A 25,711-nucleotide genomic window follows, 5' to 3' on the forward strand; every position below is an offset into this window, starting at 1 on the left:
AATTGTACATATAAATATATATATATACATATAGAAAAAATTATGTAATTACAATATATCAATATAATAAATATGTGTGAAATATATGCCGACAGATATACATATATATATGCTTCAAGGTATATGTATGTATATGCGTACACACACTGTGTTGTAATGTATAAATATTATATATTTATATAGATACAGGGTGTTCCAGTTTTAATCCGCAAAATTTTATCGGCACATTATATGGGTGAAAGTAAAAAAGAAAAAAAATAAAGAAGAATGTTATTTTATATATAAAAAAAAAATAGGCTATTAAATACTTTATTAAAATGGTATAATAAAACTATGAAATTATAATGGATTTAATAGTTCATTATTTCAATGTGCACATGTGCAACATTTTTACTTAAAAAAATTAATTGCACAGTTATTGTTTGCTTTAGATTTCTTATCAAATAAAAATTGCTGTTAAAATTGTTAGAAGATATACTATTATTATTATTTCGTCAACATTTATGAAATTAATGGTTAATTAATTATTACATGAACAGGTGTCTTGGAGAACAAACTTTTTGGTCTTAACAAATTATAATTAAATCCAACAAAATCTATTCTTATGTGATATAAAACAAGAAAAGTATTCCATTGTAATATCATATTTTATAAAAATTATAACAAAATTAATAAAGCATTAATAAGAACCCCAATTTATTCTTATTTACTTTTTTCTTTTTTTTGCTATAATAACCATAGAATATACTGATAAAAATTTGTGATAGATGGGGGAAAGGGGGAGGTGTGGGGGTTAAAAAGAACTGGAACATCCTGTAATATATTATCATATTATAATAGTAATTAATAATAATAATTCTTTCTTTCTTTCTTTCGATATACGTAACAATACTTCACACATACACACACACACTCTACACACCACACATACCTGAACGATAAAAGAGATAATGTATTAATTTTTTCTAGATTTTCACGTATTGTTTCTTTTGATAAGTGTGTAACAATGTTTATTATAATGTATATATAAAGGAAACACGATACTACTATCACTGAATCATGCGTAGCACGGTTCCCTGACATTTCGTATAAAGGCAATAAATTCTTTTTGGTATTTAATAACAAGAAGAAGAGAAAAGGAATTTACTTCTTTTTTTTTTAATATATATATATACATATACAATATAATTTATATGTATATATATATGTATATTAGAAATATTCTTTGAGTACATCAAGAATATGTTTTTGATAAGCAGAAGATACATGAAATTATTGTTCTCCTGCTCGTTTGGTCGTATTTTTTAACATGATATATTATTTTTATATATATATGTATATGTATATGTATATTACGTAATGTAAAAAGATTCGAAGAGATTAAAAAACATTTTTGAGATGAACGAGAGGATAATAAAGCGAGCGAGTAAGAAGTTTTGGAAGGCAAAGAGTGGCTGATCTACGAACTTTTTCTATTTTTTTTTTTTTTTTTTTATCAAAGATTGCCGACTCGCGATTATTATTACACGAGAAAATGAATACTTCTTCTTCTTCTTCTTCTTTTTTTGTGTACTTTGTTTTTCTTTTTTTCGGTTTTTTTTCTGTTTTTTTTTTTAATCCGCAGTTTGCCGACGAACAAATTTGATCCCATTTTTTACGATTAAATATATTTAATTGTCTATATTAATTGGATACCAATTATTAATTAAAAACAGAAATATAAAATTTCAACGAATCGATTATTAAAAGATACATTTTTCTGAATTAAATATCTCCGTTGCATGTGAAAATAATTAACACCAGATTTTACTGAGATATGTGATTTTGTTCATTAGATTATTTTAATGATTTACAATAACATTGTTTTAATTTCAAATGAATTGAGAATACTCGGAGAAATTAATATTTACGTATATTAAAAATCAACATACATTATTTATAAAAAAAATAATGAAACTTTGAATAAAACAAATGTTTTAATCACTCGATAAATTTAAAATTAATAATGATCATTTAAAAAAAACGTTTTAAAATTCATCTTGATACCATTCAATTATATCTGATATAATTAATCCACAAACATTTTATATAAAAAAAAGAACACAAAAAAATGGGATTTATTTTCATCGGCAAGCATACGTAATTAAATATGGTTCGTAAGAATCTTAATAAATTGTCTTTGTGATTTATAAGTACAAACGACGTTTAAATATCAGCGTAAGTATTCAAAGTAGAAAGTGTAAAGTATCACAAGGATTATAATAATAATAATAATAATAATAATAATAATAATAATAATAATAATCTCGCAAGAGAGCGAGACCATTGTGACTTTTTCTTAACATTATCGATCACACATTAATTATAAGCGCTTTAATTATCGCGTTCGTTATACGCGAGAGAGAGAACATACGCGCCAACGAGTATCACCAAAGGGGAATTTTTCTATCTTCCTGTGTGTGTTTGGGATTCTCCCGTAAATACATCAGTCTTTGACACAATAATTTATAATAATACCACTGATATAGTATAGAGAGATAGATAGAAAGAGATAGAGAGAGTAAAGCTGAGCTAAAAAGATCATCTTTTATATTTATATTTATATATAATCATTTTTTAAGTGTTTCACACACATTTTTCATTTTTCTTTTTATTCATCGTAGACGAGAGAACACTTATAAAAGGCGACTTTGAGTATCTTTTTTTTTTTTTGTTTTGTTTTGTGTTTTTTTTGTTTTCTTTGAATGCATGGTCAAATACGTTGGTAAAGTTGTGCGCGATAGATAGCGGGATTTAAAGAAGGCTCGAATAAGAAATATTTATTTAAAAAAGAGAAAGATGGAAAAAGGTATGTATATATATATATATTTTCTCGAAAAAGTAGAGTTGGGTAGGGGAGTAGAAGAAATATTTTTCGAAAGTATCCTTTTCCTAAAATATTGTACGATGGTAGGAATTTATTTATACTTACCGACGAATAATAATTATTAAACCCCTTGGCCTACACCAGGGCTTCTTAAACTTTTGTCATTCACGAAACCCATTTATGATTGCGAGTTTCTTAACGATCCCATACAAATATTACTGCTGTCGGTGGAGATAGCTCAAAACCTTAAACAAATGCACGTGCCTAGACGCTGCAAGTCCACTGTATTCCGCCAACATTAGTGATGTTATAAAATGGTATATATAAATATTTCACATTAAAATCTCTCGCGATCCCAGAATTTTGCTACGCTACCCCATTTGGGGTCGCGACCCATAGTTTAAGAAGAAGCCCTGGGCCTACACGATATCTGCCAATTGTGCGTGCCATAATAAACAAGAGAATCGGTCGCACGCTGTGCCCATTCATCTGTTCAGCCACGTACTTGAACTGGCCCAAAATGTGTAACTTTCATGACATATGTTTTTCAAAGCAATTAAAGGAATTGTTAAATAATAAACAATGCGTAGGTACACATAGTCATTTTTAGACGTCTAGGGTGCAATTCATAATCAATTAATCAATTGACAAAAATAATTTATTATTTTCAAATAACGAATCAATAGCAATTTATAAATGAATACTTAGTTAAGTGAATGAAAAACAAAAACAAAAAAATCATGACGATCATTGATAGTTTGTTTTTTTCAATCAAAGAAAAAGTATTGGATGTGGAATAAAACCAATCGCTAGTTCGAATAATACGTGGCATCTTATGCACCGATTCCTCACCACGAGCCTGACTCGTGGCTTTTGTTTATGGCACAAATTCTTTACCACGAGTTAAACTCGTGGTTTTCGTTTATGGCACAAATTCTTTACCACGAGTTAGACTCGTGGCTTTCGTTTATGGCACAAATTTTTCATCACGAGTCTGACTCGTGGTTATAGGCCAAAGGGTTAATGATAAAATGTATGTGCGTTATAAAGGAGCTTTCGATTAGTATAATGCTCCTAATTCTTCCTTCTTCTTCTTCTATTCGAACCTTGTCTTCTTCTTTGTTTCTTTTCTTTTATTTTATCTTTTCGGTCAACAGCAATCTCATATTTTTGATTTTACTTACTATATGTATTTTTAATCGAGGATACGAGAAAAAGTTACAAGAAGATGAAACAAAAACTTAAACGACAGAAAAAGTTTTATATACAACGAGACGCTTTGAAAGGGGTGGGGTGGGGTGGGGTGGGGTGGAGAGAGGTGATTATGTATGAATCTCGAAAGGTTTATCATTATCGAGCCCTCGTCAGGATAAAGAATCATTATTTAATTCTCTAGCTATATATATATTAAAGTGAAATCACTTGTAGAATAATTTTATGCATTAATTGTATGTGTCGTATTATTTAAAAATTAGTCCTAAGATTTTGTTTCTTTTTCATTGTTTTTCAAAAGCCAACAATATATTATATCTTCAATTGTATTTAAACTTTAAAGAAAAATCAATGATCATTTATAAGATTACTATTTCTTTCCCCTAATATATATATATATATATATATATAGATATTTTAATTTGATTTATTTTTGTTTTGTACGCAAATTGTGATAAAAATTGCCAAATAGCTGGAGAGTTAAATATATTTTAAATATAAGACAAATACGAGGGAGACAAGCAGCACCTATCGATTCTCTCTTTCTTTTCTTTTCTTGTTTTTTTTCTTTTCTTTCTTAGGCCACACGATAATAATATTTGGTTCATTATATTCCGAGGGAAATGAAAAAGCGAGCACGCCTAATAAATACTCATTTCTCGAGATTCATTCGTTCGTTCGTTCGTTCGTTAATTAGTTAGTTAATTAATTAATTAATTAATTAATTCGTAATTATAATTTAAGTTGGAGTAGCTTGCGTCTGAGGTGAGGGTGATGCCGGGGTGTTAACATTTGGCCTATAAAATCTGTTAACTAATTGTTTCAGGCTCATGACATTTCCTAATCCGGTACCCGGGTCCATGTTGATAAACGAATCCAAATTGTCTTTGCATGCTAAAACGTACGTATTCGTGTTCTAAATCCAATGTTACAGGTTAAATATCAAAAGTTATACGTACTTGGCGTTGAAATTGGTGGATAATCTGGTGGTGTTTTGATCCATGTACCGTCCTCGCGTTTCATGTGTTGACGATTAGATGCAAATTGTTGCAAATAAATACTGGCAGGTACCAATCGGAATCTTCTATGATATTCCGGTCGCAAAGCTTCGTCAGATCTGAACGTTTCCGTGGCGTATTTCCAGAAATGAGTTGGAAATGGTAATGCGCTGTCCAAATCATAAACCACGGCTCTCTCGTCGGGTGCATAAATCAGTATAACGTGATAATCCTGAATGAATATTAAACGAAACCAAAAAACAAAGGATAAACAAATTGATTAGCAATGAAAATTATTATATACGTTCTAAATTTAGCAATCAACTAACCCAAACTACGAGTTTGTCTTCGTCTTTTCCGGCACGTTGACGCCAAAGTGGTACGCTACGTCGAGAATTACTTATAAAAGCAACGTGACAATGTTGCAATTCCGATCCGTGTTTAGTTGCAACGTCCTGGCACAACTTCCATACATTTTCTTCGCTGAAAACATATATGAAAAATATCCCCCGTTAATTAATAATGGATTCTATCCTAATAATAAATATAAATATAATTTATAACAGCGCGTTAAGGGGTTGCTTGCACGCGATACGAGTAACCTTTAGATTTATCAGATGTAACTTGAAAGATTGTAACTGGATAATCACGTAAAGAAGTTATTTTATAATAAAAAAATCGTTAATTTGCGAAGCATTCAAAAATAAAAGAGAAATAGAGACGTAAATAAGACGTTACTGTGCATAAATGCATTCGAGATAGATGAAAACAAAAAAATAGGAAAAAAATAGGAAATAAAAGAATTCCGGCCAATAATTGTGTAGCTGACGATGCGCGAATTTTTAAATACCCTCCACTAAACTTTCCTGATTGGTAGCATGCTTTGCCTTTACCCTTTCCCTTTGTCTTTTTCGCATTTGTTTTCTCAATAATGGCGGCGCTTCGTATCAGCAGCAGCGTTCGTGTTAAACCACTGCAACACGTATCGATCCAGGCGCAAGGAATATACCGCAATACGACACATTTATTCTTTCAAATCGATCTCCCTCTCCGAATTCTTATAACGAATAATAATAAATATAAATTATAATATTACGAATTGTGTCTTTTTAATATTCTTACCAATAACAGCTGGTGTAAATGCAATCAGTTGACTTGGTGAAAAGCGGCACCAGGGGTTTGGTGTTTCCCGGGACACGAGGTTCCACTGCCATTCTATGTTTACAAACTTTTCGTATAATTCGAAACCCTCGTTGATCTTTCCCTCTCCTCTCCTCTCCTCACAAACTTTTCTTATTCACACTTCGAATTAAAGTCGCGAGTGACAATTATTTCTTCTCTATTTTTGTTTGTATTTCTTTCAAACTACGTCATAGTTACCAACACAAATTCATTTCGCGCAAACTTCATCGTCATCGTCATCGTCATCCTCCTCCTCCTCGTCCTCGTATTTATTTTTTTAACCCTTTCTTTAGGTTTCGGTAAACAAAAATTTCGACTAAACTTGTGTATTTAAAGTGCAACCTACGATCCTGAACATTCTTCAGTCACTGCGGCGTCTCATTCGAGAATGTAACTACATTCTCTTGACATCCGACCCGCGCCAGGGGTGTCACAAAACTGCGACTGCGTGTTGCGCTTTTTTCCCCCCTTCCCTTTCGACGATTTGCTTATCCCCCACCTTTCTATATCTTCCTCCCCTCCCTTTTCTGACTATCCCCACTCTTTTTCTTTATTTCCAACCATACACCAACGAGCGTTTGTAAAGCCGAGCGCGCGTTATCGCATTGTACTATTAATAAAGCCTATTTTACACGGATGAGAAAATAAATTGTAAAAAGAATAAAAAGAAAAAAAGAAGGGGCAGGGCGGAGGGGGGAGGGGGAGGAAAAGAAATAGATAGAAAAAGTACGTTATTAGGATAGAACTAGATATTAAAGAGATATCAACGATATCCGACAATATCAATCGCTAAATCTTATCAATGTTTTTCTTATGTGCTAATATTCTGCTATACAATCTCGTAAATTCGATGATATAATTCAGTTTAGATTATTCCCTTTAATTGTTATACCAATCTATCTCTGCGTGATACAAATGTTAATTAATAATTTAATTTAGAACCGATACAAATATTCATTTATTTCTTTTATTTTTAATCTTCGTTTTAATATTAGAGCGAATCAAAAATTCGTGCATCTTTAATTATCGTATAACTTCGTATAATGTATGCTATACGAAGTTATTACGCTTTTATTTTTAATCTTCGTTTTAATATTAGAGCGAATCAAAAATTCGTGCATCTTTAATTAATACTTCGAAAGTAAATTTTGCAAAAGAAAAAAATACTCATTTTAGATTATTCCCTTTAATTGTTATACCAATCTATCTCTGCGTGATACAAATGTTAATTAATAATTWAATTTAGAACCGATACAAATATTCATTTATTTCTTTTCTTTTTAATCTTCATTCTAATAATATTATTAGGGCGAATCAAAAATTCGTGCATCTTTAATTAATACTTCGAAAGTAAATTTGACAAAAGAAAATACTGCAACAATAAACGCAATGAACTCTTTTGGTTCATTTTAATAAATGTATATGCACGTTATTAATTTTATTAGTAAAACTAAACTATCAATTAAGCGATGTTTGCGATGTATCTCTTTACCCCTTTAGTTCTATTATTTATCTCTTCTATTCTATCAGACACGCGCGTCCCAACCCTTCGTAAATATACATTTTCCTACTACAAAACCGATGATGTTCTCGGATATATTCTCCAATGATCGATCCGTGAGAATTTACGCGAGTATAATGCGACCTTCCTTGCTTATCCGATAAAAATGTGTATGTATGTGTATATATATATATTACTCTTGCATTCTCATCTTCTCTTTTTTTTTATATTTTTTATTAAAGAGAAACGATAAAAAATAAAACAACACTTGCATCGATGATGATGTTTTCTATTGAACGCCTTCTGCTTCTTTTTCTGTTGTTTTTTTTTCTTTTTTCTTTCACGTTCATCAAACAGTATGACAAAGCTTTTTTTTTTTTCTTTTCTCTTTCACGTCAATAGGATTTAAATCTTATTATGCAACTTAGATGCAAAACTTTTTACTTTTCCTTTTTTCTTTTTCCTACCTAGACTCATGGGTGGTTTTAATAAATGCTTTATCCTCTTTGTGAATCTTTTATTCATCAAATAAAAATATTTAAAATTACTCCTACGCGATAATTTTGAAATTGTATACTGTATCATGAAGAAATTTAATATTAGTGATATACAGTAACCTGTAATAACGAATATCAAATAACCCGACCGGAAATGCAATGACGTAGCTGAGCTTTTATCATCATAAACGTTCATCTTTTAATTCATATGTAACAATTATCTTTGGAGTATATTATTAGATTGTCTAGAACTATTTTTATCCTTTCACTTATTTTTTGAAAATAAATATCTTAACATAATGGCAATAAATGCAGCAAAAGCGGTTCTTAAACAAGGAAAAACTGTATTATTTATATGTGATTTCCAAGAAAGATTCGCTAAGGTTATGTTTGAATTTGATAAAGTTCTTCAAAATTCAGTTAAACTGGTAATTACATTAATCGTAATTTTATATTATATATCACATATATAATATATAAATATTATTTAATGAATTATTTCTCTCGTCCAAAATGATAATTCTTAATAAGGTATCACAGGGAACTTGGACATAAAAATAAGTAGAACTTAATTTAACTAAGTTGGACGTTTCGTCCCTTTATTGGGACTTCTTCAGCAACTTAATCTTACAGTTCAGTGTCTTATTTTATTGTTTAGACATACATTTGTTTTTTTATTAATATTCCAACACACAAAACATCTAAACTTTGTTAAATACTCGCTCGTTATACACGTTGCTGAAGAAGTCCCAATAAAGGGACGAAACGTCCAACTTAATTTAACTAAGTTCTACTTCTTTTTATGTCCAAGTTCCCTGTGATACCTTATTAAGAATAAATATTATTATTAAAATAATTTATATATCTATATATTATGATGTAGGTAAATTCCATGAAACTTTTACAAATCCCAATGCTTGTAACGGAACAAAATCCAAAAGCTTTAGGAAAAACTGTATCTCAATTAGAAATATCTTGTGCTAAAGGTCCTTATGAAAAAACTCAATTCAGTATGTGTACTCCTAATGTAGGTAACTCTTTTTTAAACAGTTAACTTGTAGCAAGAATTTTCAATTATTTATAAAATGATATGTACATAGGTTACTGAAGTTCTTTCCACCATTTGTTGTGGATCTCGCCCAGAGTCCATTATACTTATTGGACTTGAAACTCATGTTTGCGTCGAGAATACCGCAATTGATTTAAGAATGAATGGATATGAAGTTCATACCGTTGCAGATTGTTGTACATCACGTACACAAGAAGATAGATTATTGGCATTGGAGGTAGTAGATTGTGATATACTTGTAGCTTATTAAAATATAATATATATTAATGGTGTTAAATCATTTTTATAGAGAATGAAAGCAATAGGATGTCACGTGTCTACTTCAGAGACTGTTATTTTTAAATTATTAAAGGATGCAAATCATCAAGAATTTAGAAATATTCAAAAACTTATAAGAACGCCAACATTTTATACAGGACTTGTACCAGTATCAAAGATATGAAGTATATAGTTTTGTTAAAAAACATTTAAATCTAAAGAAACTAATATATCATTCAATTGTATTTTATATTAATATTTTATAAAAATAATAACACACACACATACATTATAGTAGAAAAATACAGAATGGAAATAAAAGTAACATATATTCTTGTTGTAATATAAAAATACTGTACTTTTTTTAGGAACAAGTTTTTAATCAGTTAGTTTCATCTATCGATTGGAAGTCTTAACTTTCTTATTTTAATTTGTCCCTGTAGAACCAAATCCATTTTCACCTCTTGTTGTCTCATCCAAGGTACTCAATTCTTCTAATTCAGGATATTCTATCTTTTCACAAATTATTTGAGCAATGCGATCTCCAGGTGCTACTTTAAAATCTTGTTCACTGTGATTGAACAATATTATTTGTAGATTCCCACTGCAAGCAAAGCAGCAAATTACTTAGCAGGATAAACAAAAATTGTTCAATTAAATTCTTATTGAAATTTTCGAATTAAAGTAAAAGTATTTTACCGATAGTCCGCATCTATGACGCCTGCGCCAACATCTATGAAATTTTTCCACGCTAATCCAGATCTAGGAGCTATTCTGCCATAAGTACCACAAGGAACCTGAACTTGTATATCAGTTTTCACTAATTCTTTGCCTCGAGCCGGTACAATGCACTCATAAGCACTAAGAATGACAAAAAACACTTTAAATAATTTGTTGCATTGATTTTTATGTAATAACAAACAATAATTGTTACCTTCGTAAATCAAATCCAGCCGCAAATTCAGAACCTTTAGTAGGTGCGAATGCTTTGTCTGATAATTTAGCGAACTTTAAAATGCATTTATTCTTTATAGCAGCCATGATGAAACTTTACTACTTCCTTCAACGTTTTTCAATAGAATGAGATTTGAAATCCATTCATGCTAGCTTCATTTGTTTCTAGTAATACTAAAGTCTGCCTAAACCGTTTTTTTTTCTATAATCGGTCGGTAAGAAAATGTTGTTTATCATTTCTTCTTCGTTAAATTATATTAAATTATCTTTGTGAAACTAAACAAGACATTTTATCGGCTATTTTACTATCTTTGGTTTATTATTTTGATTATAAATACTTTATTGACTAAAGTAGTAACACCCATAAATATTAACCCGGGAAATTTAAACTTTTTATCATCACACTATAAATGGGGAGGAGGAATTATACCTTTTCGTAAAATAGAAAAATATCATTGTTATGATATTAAAAAAATATCCATTAATTAATAATAATCCTTAATAAATAATTAAATATAATGTTAGTAAAAAGAAAGAGTAAAAATTTGAAATGTTTCATAAAAGAATATGCGCAAACGTTAAAAGTGTTAAAAAATCGATACTATCGTTTGTGAACTTGGAATACCTTGCTTAACTACCTCTTTTTATGTTCTTATTATTATTTTAAATCGGTAAATTGAACATGTCTTTATGAATAATATATTATATTATGCATAACATATAGAATGTGTCGAAATAAAAAAGAATAAGAAATAATTAAAGAAGTAGGGATAAAAAGGGGACGCGTGTTCATTATTATTTCTCTAATCGTTCTGCAGATGGCGTCTCGGTGACACCTGTTCTTACCCAGCACGGTCGCCGCGAGTGCAATGAAATTTTCTTGAAGATTCTTACATTTAATCGAAAAAGAAAGGAAGCAAAAGGATGGTGGAATTAAGTGGACCAGACACGCCGTATCAACACGGCTTCAACAACGTCGTCTTTGTTATACCAGGGATAATAATCGTCGGATTATCCGGTAAGAATATTGTTACTTTTAAGCGCCGTTACATGTCCTGTATACTTTTTATCCCCTTCCTTATTATAAATTTCATTTTCTCCTTTCAACCTTATTATGAAAGAAAAGAAACATATGCCTTTCTAAAAGTACACGTATTTGTACCATTCTTCCGAAACTTCTTCTATATACTTTATATATCTTCAATTTTCATTCAATTTTGTCTTCATCCTGAAAAGATAATGCAAAATGCATAATACAAGTGTCGATGACCGGCTTGCACTTATCCGTTCGATCTGTTGTTGTACTCTTCAGTGATTTCAGTAATATATCGTTTAGATCATCAAATTATTATTTATTTTTATGCTCGATTTCTTTAACAAAAAAATTAATTAATTTTGTTTTTCCTACGTTTTGTTTCATAATCAAATATTTTCAAATGAAAAAGAGATGAGAAATTTGAACAGCTGTTAATAGAAAAGACGTGCACGTTTTCACGTGGATAATAAAGTTAAATCATCAAGTGTATGATGTCTATGTGTAAATATCTTCGACAATGTTTCTTTTTTAAGAAACTTAAGTATTATATGGTATGGTCAACATTTTTCTTCGCATATCTTTATTTTATTATACATTACGAAATTGATGCAATAGGTTTTTATGTTATTTTTAATAAAAATAACTGACCGATACAGAGAGACGGGATCGGGGAAAAAGGTCAATTTGATGAGTCGCTCAGTAGCTCGTGATAAGGGATTCTCCCTTGTCTCCGTCTTCTTTTCTGTCTATCGATATTTTTTCTCTCACGCATATGCATAATAAAAAAAAAAAAGAGAGAGAGAGAATTTTCAAGAAGCTTCCTCTTTATCAGAGCCTTGGAAAAGGTCAAGTAGTTCGTGTGCAAGGTTGAAAGACAGACGCGTCGTCAGTTGGAAGCCACGTTGGCTTCCTGTTATCCAGATTCTACCAATCATAAGACGAGAAGTCTTTTTGAGTCGACTATATTTTCTCACTAAAGCGCTACCGATCTCATTTATATCAGTAATCAGTAATAATCGTTCTACTTTTTTAAGCACATGCTGCTGCTGCTTCTCGAAAAGCTGTTCTTTAATCGTTCATTTTCTCAACAAAGTAGTCTCCTCTCTTCCCATTTAAAATCACAGGTATGTTAATAACAATTTGTTAGAATAACAAATGAATGCAATACAAAGTCTAATTATTGTTAGAACTATCAATTGGTATCTAAAATATTACGCGGATTATCTATATATATTACATAAATACAATAACGATAACAAAATCAGCGTTGTAGGGGGATTTTACGAAAACTTTGTTGAACGATTAATTAATTAATTAATTAGAAACAAGATTTTAGAATATATTAATCATTGATGTTCAATAATTAGGATGTGGATGTCGATAGTTAGCGGGCTTGAGATGCTCGTTAGCGTTTATGCTGCTGATAATAAAGTTGAATCCGAGAATGTTGAGAATATGGAAACAAATCAGGGAGGTTTCCCCGACGGAAAACTTCCTAGTCCTCAACAGCTGCTAGAAATGCTCGACTCGATGACCGGCATCTCCGAGGAAGATAAAAATGACTTAAGGGAAGAATTAATCAAGACTATCGAAGGTCGTGGCACGGATTTTCAACAACAAATGTCCGCTACTCGCGATCTAACAACTCAAACTCTCATTTTGTTATCCTTGCTCGCCATCGTGGCTCTAATTTTTGGTAAATATCTCGTGAAAACGCAAAGCTAAATTATTATTCGACCATCATTCTCAAATCATCGAGTCTTTTTTGACTTTTCAATTCTTTCTTCGTTAACATATTCTGATCAAACGATTCGCTCGTCTTTGCATTGTTTTTTTGTTTCAAACATTTGTAGAATATTTGTAACATTTATCTGAGAAACAGGTAGAAATGGGTGATATCTAATTGTTTCTACGATTGGAAAATCTAAGCAAAGACGAGAACAAAGATTTCACTTAAGATGTTAAAGAACTTTTCGAAGAAAATCTTTAACAAATTAAGACCACTAACCCCGTTTCGTTTTCTTCATCGATAATATATCCAATGTTACATATTTTATTTTTCGATATGTTTCATTCGTTTTTTTTTTAATGGTTACAACGCAATTTCGCAAACTTCAGTGATGACGAAAATGATTAAACTCGTATAAGAACATAAGTGTGGTAAATGTAGAACACAATTTTGCAATAATCCAATTCCATATTATTCTTTTGTCCACTTCTTGTCCATAATTCTACTTGTATCATATAATCATTCGTTTTAATATAATGAGAATTTTGTTTAAAACTCGTACAACGAGAGATTTATTTTTATAACAAAAATCGGTGTGATATATATTTTCAGTATTCTTCGTGTATAAACTCTTCAAGTGCTTGAAGGAACGCGAGCAGAAAAAAGAAGAGAAAAAGAAGAACAAACAATTGAAGAAGAAAAAGTAGCGTATAGGAAAATCATTAAATTTTATGACAGAAACGAGTCGACTGGAATGAAAGAGTACAAAAATCCTGCTTTCTACCCGAATTAAAGTGATGGTTTATAAAGAAAAATAATGTTACGTGTACGTTGCTTTATACGAATGATCATATTCGATCTTAACGTGTCAAATGATCAAGTCAATTGAAATTTTATTGTCATTATTATGTTTTTTGCTAAATAAATTAATATATTTATGAATATATATATATAATATATATATGATTTTGTTCTTTCCAAAAAAAAAAAAAAAAATATGCAGTTATTATAATCACCTTGGTAAATGATATTATTTTGACTATTAAAAATGTCTGTTCACGATTTCATTGAAAAATATTTATTACGTTTTATTCAGAGTGATTGTACGCAAATTGCGACTACGCACAACACACACACACACAATTATTTTTATATCGACGCGTAGATTATTTACGAGCGTACACCAGTGGTTCCTCTCGCCAGATTAGATATTAATCTTATAAAAACAATTCGAGTTTCATTGTTTTACAAAACAAATTTTTAACAATTATTACTATTTTTTTTTTTTTTTTACTAATCTTTATATACCGATTCGTTAACTTCATTCTGCGAAGACTTTGTAATTACATTAATGATGATGTATCACAATCAAATGATGATGTACCATTAGTAAGTGTGTAATATTTTATCGTAAGAATTAGTAATAGTCAATAATAATAATAATAATAATTCTACGTGGCACTTAACATACGCTAGTGAAAAAATAATCGATTTATAATAGCGCGTTATATATAATAACAGATAGTGATATTCATACAACTCTCTCTCATTACACTTTCTTATTAGGTAATATTTTACTTGTACGTATCGAGAGATGTAAATTATTAAAGTTATTAATTGTGTCATACGCGATAAGAATGAAAATATAGGATACCATTAAAATGATACCATGAAATACCATGAAATAGATGCCATTTCAACGCACAGGTACGCTTCATTGTGTAAATATATAACAATAATATATTCATTATACTTATAAGCTTCTAATTTGTTATCCTATTAACAATGATAGTTTGTATAAACTCTTATAATATAACAAATAACAGAAAGATATAATACTTGAGATAAGTTTTTTCTTTTTTTTTTTGTAGTTGTCCATGAAACGTATCTAATGTAAGACTGAAGAATAACATTTGCATAAGTTACATTTTTTAATATACGGGAAGTGTACGTAAAATTGCGAAAAATAGTTACAATTCAAATTAATTTAAACGCTTATTATATCATTCATTTTTCTTGGAAGCATTTAGATTTGTATGCTTGGCAGAACATTAAGGCACATTAATACGATTTAATTCGTCCCAATTATGATTAAATATTTTCCATTGTTTGCGCGAAGAAAGAAGAACGAAGAAGAAATTAATTCATTCATCTCGAATTTCATTCTATTTATCTATCCTTGGTTTATATTTTTGTCCAACGAGTAATAATTAAATAATTATAATGACATTAATAATAATGAGATGAAATTTATCGTTTTTCCTTTTTTTATTTTTTTTTTTTTTTTTTTTTTTTCTTATTACTCATTGGTATTTAGAATTTGATGGTTTTATTAAAAAGAATCAGTGTCTAATTAAATTTATAATAATAGTTAACTTTGATAATAAATAAAAAATCTGATGCAATCGAAAAAATACAACATTTTTAATAATAATAATATATGTAAATTTTGTGTTCTTTTTCTTTTATCGAAAGAAACAAGCAAATAAACTCTAATAAAATTATAAATTAAACAAGATTATTATTTCTATTATGAGACCAATCATTTGAATTTCTGGCACCTATATATATTATTTTCGAGAGATCCTCCACATTATTTTCTAAATAATCTCAATGATATAAATTAATATGGCAAATAAGAAAAAAAAAACAAACAAACAAACAACAACAAATTCGCTTGAAAAAGACTCTCGAGCACAATTTTTCTCCGTATTGTCGTTAATTATTGTCACAAAAGATAGAAAATCGTGTGTGTGACTTATTTTAATGCAAAATATTATTTATCGATGTGTGTGTAATATAAGATGAGAGAATTTGATTGTAAATCGTATTCCTAATGACGATTGATAATTACGAAAATATGCAACAACGAAATTAACGCTGTATATTAAATGCAGCAATTAATTCTATGCCCATTTAATATTAAACAAATTTAATAATTATTCATAAAGTAATCACAAACCTTTCTATTATTTTTCGAAATAGTCTCTCCCATTATTTTCGATTACTTTCGGGGTTCATCTTTCAGGCAACTGCTGAATTTCTTGATGAAAACCAAACAAAAAAAAAAAAAGATGGCCGATTTTTATGCAACGAATTTAATATCAAGAAGACACCGAAATTAACTGCAACACATAATAAATTATTGAGAAAAAAAATGAAAAAAAAAAAAAAAAAGAAAGAAAGAAAGACAGATGATTCCCTCTCGTGCATTATTTTTTTCCGCAGAATATTTAAATTTGCCGATTACAAATTTATCTCGAATTATTCCTTCCCCCCCACTCCCATATTTTTCGTACAACAATATATCTATAAATATAAACTATATTGCACGAAGAGTAATTAGAATCGAAGCATTAACGTGCCCTCCCCCCGTCCCACACACACACACACACACACATTTGATTATTTACTTGTAATGATTTATAAGATCGATAAGTATACTAAAACAAACGTGATGTTCAACGTGACGATGATTTCAAGAGTAATTTGTACCGATCGCTGGTTGTATCTATATAAAGAAAAGAGAGAGAGAGATAGAGAAAAAAAATGAAAAACTTAGAAAACAAAATTCTAAACCGATTTAGATAAGATAAAAAGTAATTATATTATATGATATTATATATAAAACACGTGCACATTGATAAAATAAATTACCTTTGATAGTTTCCACAAAGTACATGCTATCGTCCTTCATATTGGCAACCAATTCGTCGGTAACCAAAACATGAATTCCTTGAGGACCAAGAAAAAGCACGGAATGCAAACGATCCTGAGGTAGGCTCAAAGTATTCATCAATTTGTTCGTTAAAGCGTTGCTGGTTAAATTATCGAGATAAGCTACTCTCCAAAGTAACCCGTTACCTTCCACGGAAAAATAAAGGGTGAGCTTTGGCGTAGGTGGTTTAGAGTGTAAAGCATTGAACAATCGTATTCCATCGGCAAGACCACAAATTTGTATCAAATCGTCTCTTGAAAGCCGTAGAATGTCGGAAGCTGAGAAGTTAGCGAATGTTGATTCGAATGCGTTGAATCTGTTTGCCCTGAGCCACGCACTGGTTTGTGCAGTGTTTGCGTCAGGTGCCAATTCGGTGAAATAAGATGTTCCCTGTGTACGATAGAGAGAAAAAATATAAGGAAAATGATATCCAATAAATATTAATTAGGATTGAAACTTAAAGGAAATAAAAAACAAAAACTTATTCTATAAAACGTAACACAAGGAAAACAAACAATTACAATTTTCATAGATTCCAATTGTTGCTTCGGAGAATTAGTTGTAATTTTTCTAGTAAAACCAACAACATTTTCGTTCTCAACGATGCAAGATTGATCCGGCAAAATGGCGGCTGCAGCAGCTGGTGATGGAAGAGCCGGTGCAGTTGTCCCAACGTTTTCTTTAGCAGCATCCGTCGCTGCTACCAAAGGGACAACACCATCGAATGCGGAAACTGATATGGCCGAGGGTGCTCTAATTGGTGATGCATCTCCACCTACGCTGGCTCGAGTTTGTGGTGATCTAGAAACATTTTGTTAAAACAATTTTTACAATACTGGACACACTTGCAACATGACTCTTCTTTTTCTACATTCCTATTTATATGATTCTCAATTAAAATGATAAAGGAGAGTAAATAAGAACGAATGAACGAGAAAGAAAGAGAGAGAGAGATTTATAATCTCATGTTTCGAGCAAATCAACTTTATTAGGAACAATTAAAGGGAAACTAGCTCATCAAGGATTCGAATGAAAAGAATACATTTGTTGATATGCAGTTAACTAATTGAACCTCAACAATGGTTCTTGAGAAAGAGGTAAACGATATAACAACGATTAGTCAGTGTTCATTTACACTCTTAGGAAATACAATGAAGTAGGGAATAAATAAATAACAAAAATAAAATGATTGGACTCTTGGTAAATAGTTGAAATGCAATTCTCTATTAAAGTGAACCAAATATTCTTGCATTAGTGTTAATCAAATTGTGTTGTTATACAAAATGTACTTGTTGGAAATATTTAATGTTAAAACAAATGCAATGAACATTTGATTCAATCTAATATTATTTCTATATTTCTTACATGGTAGGCGGTGCTTTCAGCCGAAAAATTAACTTGGACGCTTTGCTTGCAGCAGCAGCAATCCTCTTGTTATCGTTTTGACATCTTTTCAAAGTAAGACTCATCAATCCACCTCGAAAAAGATGATGATTCCTTCTAGCACGAGGATCGGTAAGACCGTGTATGAATTTGGCTACGATCTCTATCCCTAAAGGACCACCCTTGATTGTAACCTCGTGTTCAAAAATCAATATCGTTGAAGATGATCTTTCACGAGGATTATTAACCGACGATCTAACAGTCCAACAACTCTTCAAGTCACAATTCGAGAAGCTCTTGGACATTTCGCGAGTATATCAGATAGTCCTTATTATTTTATTTTCAAATTTTTATATAACAAATTCGTTAGGGTCTTCTTATTCCTATTTTTCTGGTCACTCAAAAAACAAAATCTTTACCGAGCAGTAAACGATGATGTTATCGAATAAAATATATCACAAAATCTTGTTAGAAGAAGGAAGAAAGAAAGAAAGAAGACGACAACGGGTGACACACGCCTGCCTGTTGCCTGTTTGTTTCTCGAAATTAGGCGTCTTATTTAAAAAGAAAAAAACGAACGTTAGCTTCCGTGGCAGCTGTCCCGATCGGTTTGAGTCGAACGATCGTTCTCAGATTCACGCATGTTTGCCCCAAACCGGATATCACCGGCCTTGTCTTTACCGGCGCGATCGTTTTCTTTGGCCTTCGTTCTGTCTGCCGCGAATCAAGTTTCCTATTTATCAAAATATTAATATAAACAAATATATCATCATCGGTTCGAGCAATCGTTCTGGTTTCTCCCGGGTTCTCCTGTTGTCTTCACTTGCTTTATCTTTTTATAGATATATTCGATACTTCAGAATAAAAAAACAAAAAAAAAAAGAAATTGCAATAATATCTTTTGGGATAAGATTTTTAACTCGTCCTTTTTTTTTAATTTTGTTCCTCTGAACTCTCTCTTCTTAGATGGGTGATGGTTATTTAATTATTATCATTATCGATCGTCCATTCTTCGTACGATCATCATCTTCCTGTTGCTGAAGATCCACTTGATTCCAACAAATTTCGCCATACAAGAAATAGAATAAGGGGTGCTGCTGAGGTGGTTGCAAATTCTATTTAATTATGTTCATAAAACCAGGTGAAGGGGGTAAATGATGATGGTGATGATGGTGGTGGAGCGTTTTTAACCGCCCTGGCATTAGCTTTCCGGCGGTCAGGCCGCTCGTCATCTCAAAAAATGATCTTTTCCCGATAACGATCTATCGTCGTTACCGATAATCACAATTTCTCGGGACAAAAATAATATTTTTCTATCAACGATAGCTAGAGTAGGTGTTGAGGATAAATCTATGTTGTTGACCCTCGGGATAAAATTAGTATAATCGATCGATCCTAAAGACAAGGATAATAGCGGTGATCGTGCCGCTGAAACGACGAACGGGGGCATTCCAACGGCCTGTGCTTGCTGAAGCTTCTTTCTTTGGATTTTTTTTAGTTGGGGGCCCTTCTTCTTTTTATCGACTAAAGTCTAAATTTTATTTATTTTTTAATTCCTCTCTTCTTTCCTTTTTTATTAATATTTTCGTAAGAACGAAATAGAGTAGGCGTTTAAAGATATATTAAACTTTTGCAATTAACGATAACGGATAGTGCCTTCGTGTTTGGTCACACAACAACATTAGAATGATGCACAATATCACGTACACCCCACACTGCAGCAACAAAATATTTCTTTACAACTTCACTTGGTGGGACACACACGAGATACTTTTTCCGTACCTCCCTCTCCTCATCCTCCTCCACCACCACCTTCTCTTCGTAACTGATCCTCTTCTATCTCTTTCTCTCTTTCTCTGTGTTGCTGTTTCTCGCTGGCTTACGTAAGAGAACTTTTAACACGTACGATCATTCGCGATTATTCCTATATACTCTTTGTCCTCCTCCTCCTACTCCCGCTCCTCCTCCTCCTCCTCTTCCTCCTCCTACTACTACTACACCTACTTTTAAACTTCTCTCTCTCTCTCGTTTCTACTTTTCGCAACTCGACTTCTTCATACGCGCACCAACGTTCCGAAGATAATTATTATTCGTTGTAAAATAATATTCAAATAAATTTGATCCGACAAAAATTGTGGCATTAGAATACAAAACACAATAGAAATTCACTGTGTATTGATTCGCTTCGGGGGGGGGATGATTCCTTTAAAAAGATAACGATGATGATGATGATAACAGTGCACACCACCACCACCACCAACGTTGAACTTTGTTGGTAACACCACACTACTTCCGATTGGTATACGCACCGATACCACCACCAATGGGAGACATTGATTTAATTTCTTAATTTCTCAACGATAGATCATCTTTACAATTTGGCTAGATTCTTCTTAGATTCTTTCCTCTCCCACGATTAATTAAAATCAGTCAGTCAGTGAGTCAGTCAACCAATGTCTCCTTAACACGGTCTCCTCAAAGGCGGGGGGGATGGTACCTTTTGAATCGTAGCAAACAACAAGACTTTCTTAACCAAGGACTTTGGTGCCAAAAAGAAAACAACTGAATATTTCCTATTCAAAATTCAAACAAAACAAGAAGAAAACGAACTGGCTAGGCTAGGGCAGATCAGTACAGATCAGAAAAGATCAGAAAAGATCAGAATAGGCCAGAGCAAAGCAGAGAATAGCAGATATCGGACGGTACGCGTGTTTGGATCGTACGGACGACGCGACGTTCTGAATTTATTTGTCCGTCGTGCGGTGTGCTGCTATATTTTTCTCTCTCACTCTCTCAGTCTCACTCTCTTTCTTTCTCTTTCTGTCTGTCTTTCTCCAAATCCCTCTCCTTTCTATGTAACGATGACGACGATGTTGGTTGCGTTGCTGCCGGCTCTACCAAATGCCGGCTTGCGCCAGTTCGAGCCAGTTTATTAGCCATAGTTACTGAATACAACGTTCCCCTGTTGGCTGTTGCTGCTTCTTGGCCTGTTGTGTGTGTGGTTGTTGGTAACCTCTCTCTCCACCTCTCTTCCTTCCGTTTGACTCCTCAGCCCCTGTTCTGTTGCTATATTTTCTAGAGCTCTCTAACCATTTTACCACTACCACTATACCACCACCACCAACACCATCATAAATGGTTCTAAATGATCCGGCAACGCTGTGCGCATTCGCTTTATTTTATCATGCTCGAGTGCATGTCGGTTGGAGGGAGAGAGGGTGAGACAGAAAAAGAGGGGAAGAGGCGCGCTTGCTTGCTTGCATGTTCGTTTTTTTACTCTCCTCTTGTTTTCCCCCCACCCTATTCTCTAATGCGCTTATATCGTATGCCAAGTTTCGTTTTATAGAGCTTCCTTACCAAAACATACTTGCTTTTTTGTTTTCTTTTTCTTTTTTTTTCTATTCGACACGCGGTGGTGTCTGCTGCTGCTGCGTTTTTATTAGCTTCTAGATGATAATAAACAGATTTTTTCAAAAACACATTTCTATGTGTCCCTCATACCCCCCGCCGCGTAGTCTATATTTACACGCAAATTTTAACGCCAGTGCGTTAAACTAAAAACTATTTTTTGTTCCCCATTATACCCCGAGTGGTCAATCATTTTTATACGAGTGATCCAATCATAGTTTTCGTCTTAGTTTGTGAATTTGATTTTAACGGTTCCGAAAGGAATACTTTATTAAACGCGAATATGTTGCGATCCCGATAAAAAGATAATCGAATTTTGTGTTCTTTTTTCATTCCCATTGTATTTCTGATAAAGATCGCCAGGAAATGATATCTCGGGTTTCAATTTGATAGATTATAATTTATATAAGGTATAATTCTTCGCGTTATGTGTTTAAAAGAGACTTACGTAAAATATGACTTAGGTATTTCGGTCGTGGTTTATCGGATTGGTATGCAAGACCAATTTCCGTTTATTTTCATCGGTATATTATTATAGGGTTTGCTTGGGAATACCGAAATGACGATGATTCTCTTTAAAGATTATATTCCATGATCAAATACGAAATCATTTTACATAGGATATAGTTAGCATATTGTTTCGCAATCTTGATAAAACAACAAAAATGGAAATAAGATTGATTTCGTTAAAGCAAGAATTATGGAAACCTAGGATCGTAGCCAGTTGTATGTTCATATGACTTTTTAGTTTCGTTATTTTTGCCGATTGAATTAACTTCATCGTCTCCGGTCTTATAAATATTAAACTTTCGCAACAACAGACGTACGATTAACGAGGACAAATTTACTTTTAACGTAGTTACAATTATTACAGATGCAAAGATAAAAGAAAAAAGGAAAAAAGTACACTTACATTGCCTCGGTCGACGAATAGGGACTTGTTCCATTTTGCATTATCAAATTTGACGACGACGACGATGACGACGACGATGACGATAGGGCTTCTAATGGAATCTTTAAACAGAATTGAATAAAGATATTATCTCTATGAGAAGAAGGGTCAGAAATTATGACATACTACAGTGATTCCTCACCAAAAAGTATTTAAAACACTTATTTAATATAATACTTGTTGCGAAAAATAGGTAGATGAGATTACGAGGGGGATAAATCAAAGTTGACAGGATACCGGCCATTTTTCTGTTTTTTTTTTTGGTTTTCTTTCTACACAGTTATAGGGGTGCAAAGAGAAAACATAAAACTTACGTCGGATAAAATAGTGCAATCGTAACCAGGTTGATATTTGTCCTGTTCGTGGGGTGGTCGTCGTAGAATTTTATCGCGATCCTGTTTGTGTTTACGATCGGCTCCCTTTAATTTAAAAACTTTGACTTGGCAAGAGGCGGCATGCAACCTGGGACCACCCGGTAATCGTGTTTCAACTTGAATTCGAAATGGTACACCTTTCTCGCCACCGTGTTTCTTTGGTGTAAATTCCGTGCTAATACAATTAACCTGTATACAAGAAATGGTAGCAAACAAAATCTGCGATATAAAGTATAGGGATAAATATAATACGATTCCCGTATACGTTGTATTATCTTACCTTGATGTAAACGCCAACCTCTTTGGTAGGATCCCACATGAATTCAACACTATTACTGGACGGAGATGGTTGACAAACGTCTACCATACCATAACTAAGTGGTACGTCTACCTCGAGTAATCTTTCACCTGGTCTAGCACGTTGCCAGGCGAGCATTTGTTCACGCTCGGTGTATTGAAGGCGCCTCTCGTGGAAACAAATACGAATTGTCGACTGAAACAGAAAGTTTGTATGTCCCTTCAGAGGCGTTGTAGTACCGTTTGGGAGACTAACATCTTTCTAACGTCGATGACACGCCGTTTAATTCGCTTAACGAAACGTCATGACAAATATATATCCTTATAATAGAACGAATAAACTATCTAAAATTATAAAAAAGATAGTACAGGTAAAAGTCACCTGATATCTTAGCATATCACCGAATCGTTTTTGAAGATGCCGCTACCCAAACATAAGTGTATGTTCCTAATGGGTTTTTAATAAAATAAGCGCGCGACCGAGTACCTTCAAAATTCTTCCACGATAGGCTGATAGATCCCCTAGTTTCTTCAATTTGACTTCATACGACTGACCTTGGTTTAAATAAGTAAGCGTTTCCTCGTTAACCTTCGTTGCAATGCTAGTAGCCGCTGCCAAAACGTATTGGAATCTGACAAAAAAAGCACAATTTATTCGTTACCACGTGTTAACAATCTACAAATATATTATTTCTTCTTATTCCTTAGGTTTTACATTTGATTTCCTTACCGACAATCCTCGTTAAATTCGTTCCCTTGTTGGGAGGATGAAGAAACGTGATTTCCGGAGGTCGAAGTCGCCGGATATTCCTCGTTACTCGAATAAAGCAATTGATGAAGACTAGCAGCTGCTTCTGCTGATGTTGTTTGTCCATTGTTGCTGTTGTTATCCGTTTTGATTGCACCGACGTTGTTGTTGTTCGCAACATTGTTCGTAGCTGGTCCTCCTCCTGCGTTTATTGCTCTCTGAGTCACGTGATTTAAACTGCAACAACAGACATTTCCTACTAATTACTATGATTATCTAACAAAACAATTTGGCACGATCTCTATCAACTTACTATAAATGCGAAAAATTATTTTTCATAGTTTCTCTTTTACATTTTACATGATCCTATACAATTAATCTTCAACGATTTGTTGATTATCAGTTATATTGTTTAGATAATTTAGATTTTGGCAAATTTGATGATTTAGGAGAAGAATTGAAGGGAAAAATTTGTCCTTTTAACGCTACTATTACTACTACTACTAACAGTACTTAAAGTTAATGACAGTTAACTCATTTTCTCGACGCGCAGATAATTTCATAAGACGAGACGTGGGAAGGGTGAGGAGGGCCAGAGGGGGGAGGACTAAAGATTTGACCCGAAGGAGTCAGAAAGTATACGACGATGATAACAACGAACGGGTTAGTTCGTTCGAGTATTTATCAAATTCTTTATCAGTTTCTGTTTCTCTTTGCTTTGCAGGGGAGCCTCCTGGTAAATTCCGTTTGATTTTTTTTTCTGATTTTCTTTCTTTTTCTCCCCCTCTTTCAAGTATATTATTTTCTTTTCTTGATCTTAATATAAGTTATTATTATTATCATCATCATCATCGCTTTTTATATTTTGAGATTACTTACTTCGAATTGTTGTGTTGATTTTCCGGTGACGGTGCTTCCTGTTTGAAGACCGATGGAAAGGCGAGTAAAGCTTCGCTGAAAATATTACAAATATTATATGATTAGTGTTAGAAAAGTTGTGCTAGGGCAGAGCTTCTTAAACTATGGGTCGCGACCCCACATGGGGTCGCGTAGCAAAATTCTGCGGTCGCGAGAGATTTTAATGTCAAATATTTATATATACCATTTTATAACATCACTAGAGTTGGCGGAATACAGTGGACTTGCAGCGTCTAGGCACGTGCATTTGTTGAAGGTTTTGAGCTATCTCCACCGACAGCAGTAATATTTGTATGGGGTCGTCAAGAAACTCGCAATCATAAATGGGGTCGTCAAGAAACTCGCAATCATAAATGGGGTCGTCAAGAAACTCGCAATCATAAATGGGGTCGTGAATGACAAAAGTTTAAGAAGCACTGTGGTAGGGTAACGGTTCGTAATAGACTGTATGTATAAGATAGTGTAAACTTATGACTGTAATTAGAAATGATGGATATATTGACTCGTGAACAATAACGATCGAGTTGCTGAGGAAGATCCCAAATATAAGGACGAAACGTTCAACTGATTAATAGATTGTTCATCTAATTAAAACCTGTCCAAAAAAAAAA

General features: G+C 32.5%; 5 protein-coding genes across 6 annotated transcripts in view; 2 read left to right on the forward strand and 3 right to left on the reverse strand.

Annotated features, from left to right (window-relative positions):
* Nucleotides 1-14,117, forward strand: part of LOC106790374 — a 29,431-nt gene extending 15,314 nt beyond the window's left edge. Inside the window, exons 17-18 of the mRNA XM_014755197.1 lie at nucleotides 11,356-11,555; nucleotides 13,915-14,117. The gene's annotated coding sequence lies outside the window, so the exon portion shown is untranslated. The remainder of the gene's footprint in view (nucleotides 1-11,355; nucleotides 11,556-13,914) is intronic.
* LOC106790378 (protein N-terminal glutamine amidohydrolase) lies at nucleotides 4,638-6,703 on the reverse strand. Its single transcript, XM_014755206.1, has 4 exons — nucleotides 6,199-6,703; nucleotides 5,406-5,559; nucleotides 5,038-5,308; nucleotides 4,638-4,972 (listed from the first exon to the last, which is right to left on the reverse strand). The coding sequence occupies exons 1-4, from the start codon at nucleotides 6,288-6,290 to the stop codon at nucleotides 4,818-4,820; spliced, it is 672 nt and encodes a 223-aa protein (XP_014610692.1). The 5' UTR covers nucleotides 6,291-6,703; the 3' UTR covers nucleotides 4,638-4,817.
* LOC106790379 (isochorismatase domain-containing protein 2, mitochondrial-like) lies at nucleotides 8,399-9,934 on the forward strand. Its single transcript, XM_014755207.1, has 4 exons — nucleotides 8,399-8,684; nucleotides 9,140-9,283; nucleotides 9,357-9,542; nucleotides 9,615-9,934. Exons 1-4 carry the CDS (start codon nucleotides 8,556-8,558, stop codon nucleotides 9,765-9,767), a joined length of 612 nt encoding a protein of 203 aa, XP_014610693.1. The 5' UTR covers nucleotides 8,399-8,555; the 3' UTR covers nucleotides 9,768-9,934.
* LOC106790380 (deoxyuridine 5'-triphosphate nucleotidohydrolase) lies at nucleotides 9,809-10,853 on the reverse strand. The gene is made up of 3 exons (XM_014755209.1): nucleotides 10,518-10,853; nucleotides 10,283-10,444; nucleotides 9,809-10,187 (listed from the first exon to the last, which is right to left on the reverse strand). The coding sequence occupies exons 1-3, from the start codon at nucleotides 10,622-10,624 to the stop codon at nucleotides 10,010-10,012; spliced, it is 447 nt and encodes a 148-aa protein (XP_014610695.1). The 5' UTR covers nucleotides 10,625-10,853; the 3' UTR covers nucleotides 9,809-10,009.
* Nucleotides 14,118-15,586: 1,469 nt separating the features above from the next.
* LOC106790375 (transcription factor CP2-like protein 1) overlaps nucleotides 15,587-25,711 on the reverse strand; it is a 21,787-nt gene continuing 11,662 nt past the window's right edge. Inside the window, exons 5-13 of one of the 2 annotated variants that reach the window (XM_014755200.1) lie at nucleotides 25,062-25,136; nucleotides 24,165-24,419; nucleotides 23,922-24,066; nucleotides 23,418-23,630; nucleotides 23,078-23,326; nucleotides 22,725-22,825; nucleotides 17,542-17,821; nucleotides 16,960-17,410; nucleotides 15,587-16,813 (exon numbers count right to left, since the gene is read on the reverse strand). In XM_014755200.1, coding sequence (XP_014610686.1) covers nucleotides 16,764-16,813; nucleotides 16,960-17,410; nucleotides 17,542-17,821; nucleotides 22,725-22,825; nucleotides 23,078-23,326; nucleotides 23,418-23,630; nucleotides 23,922-24,066; nucleotides 24,165-24,419; nucleotides 25,062-25,136 — 1,819 coding nt within the window. In that variant the 3' untranslated portion in view covers nucleotides 15,587-16,763. Of the gene's footprint in view, nucleotides 16,814-16,959; nucleotides 17,411-17,541; nucleotides 17,822-22,724; nucleotides 22,826-23,077; nucleotides 23,327-23,417; nucleotides 23,655-23,921; nucleotides 24,067-24,164; nucleotides 24,420-25,061; nucleotides 25,137-25,711 lie in introns of both variants that reach the window. The other variant, XM_014755198.1, reaches the window with a different exon arrangement.

Source organism: Polistes canadensis, unplaced genomic scaffold, assembly GCF_001313835.1.
Source record: "Polistes canadensis isolate GaletaPanama2010 unplaced genomic scaffold, ASM131383v1 scaffold_234, whole genome shotgun sequence".
In the NCBI taxonomy this organism is placed as follows: domain Eukaryota; kingdom Metazoa; phylum Arthropoda; class Insecta; order Hymenoptera; family Vespidae; genus Polistes; species Polistes canadensis.

Bases quoted from the DNA above. Each gene is read 5' to 3' on its own strand.
- LOC106790380 (XM_014755209.1), bottom strand. From the start codon at position 10,624: ATGGCTGCTATAAAGAATAAATGCATTTTAAAGTTCGCTAAATTATCA. The intron at 10,445-10,517 runs GTAACAATTATT...TGTCATTCTTAG, and splicing joins GCTGGATTTGATTTACGAAG to TGCTTATGAGTGCATTGTAC. The intron at 10,188-10,282 runs GTAAAATACTTT...CTTTGCTTGCAG, and splicing joins GTCATAGATGCGGACTATCG to TGGGAATCTACAAATAATAT.
- LOC106790379 (XM_014755207.1), top strand. From the start codon at position 8,556: ATGGCAATAAATGCAGCAAAAGCGGTTCTTAAACAAGGAAAAACTGTA. The intron at 8,685-9,139 runs GTAATTACATTA...ATTATGATGTAG, and splicing joins TTCAAAATTCAGTTAAACTG to GTAAATTCCATGAAACTTTT. The intron at 9,543-9,614 runs GTAGTAGATTGT...TCATTTTTATAG, and splicing joins ATAGATTATTGGCATTGGAG to AGAATGAAAGCAATAGGATG.
- LOC106790378 (XM_014755206.1), bottom strand. From the start codon at position 6,290: ATGGCAGTGGAACCTCGTGTCCCGGGAAACACCAAACCCCTGGTGCCG. The intron at 5,309-5,405 runs GTTAGTTGATTG...ATATTCATTCAG, and splicing joins AAGACAAACTCGTAGTTTGG to GATTATCACGTTATACTGAT. The intron at 4,973-5,037 runs GTACGTATAACT...CGTACGTTTTAG, and splicing joins TCCACCAATTTCAACGCCAA to CATGCAAAGACAATTTGGAT.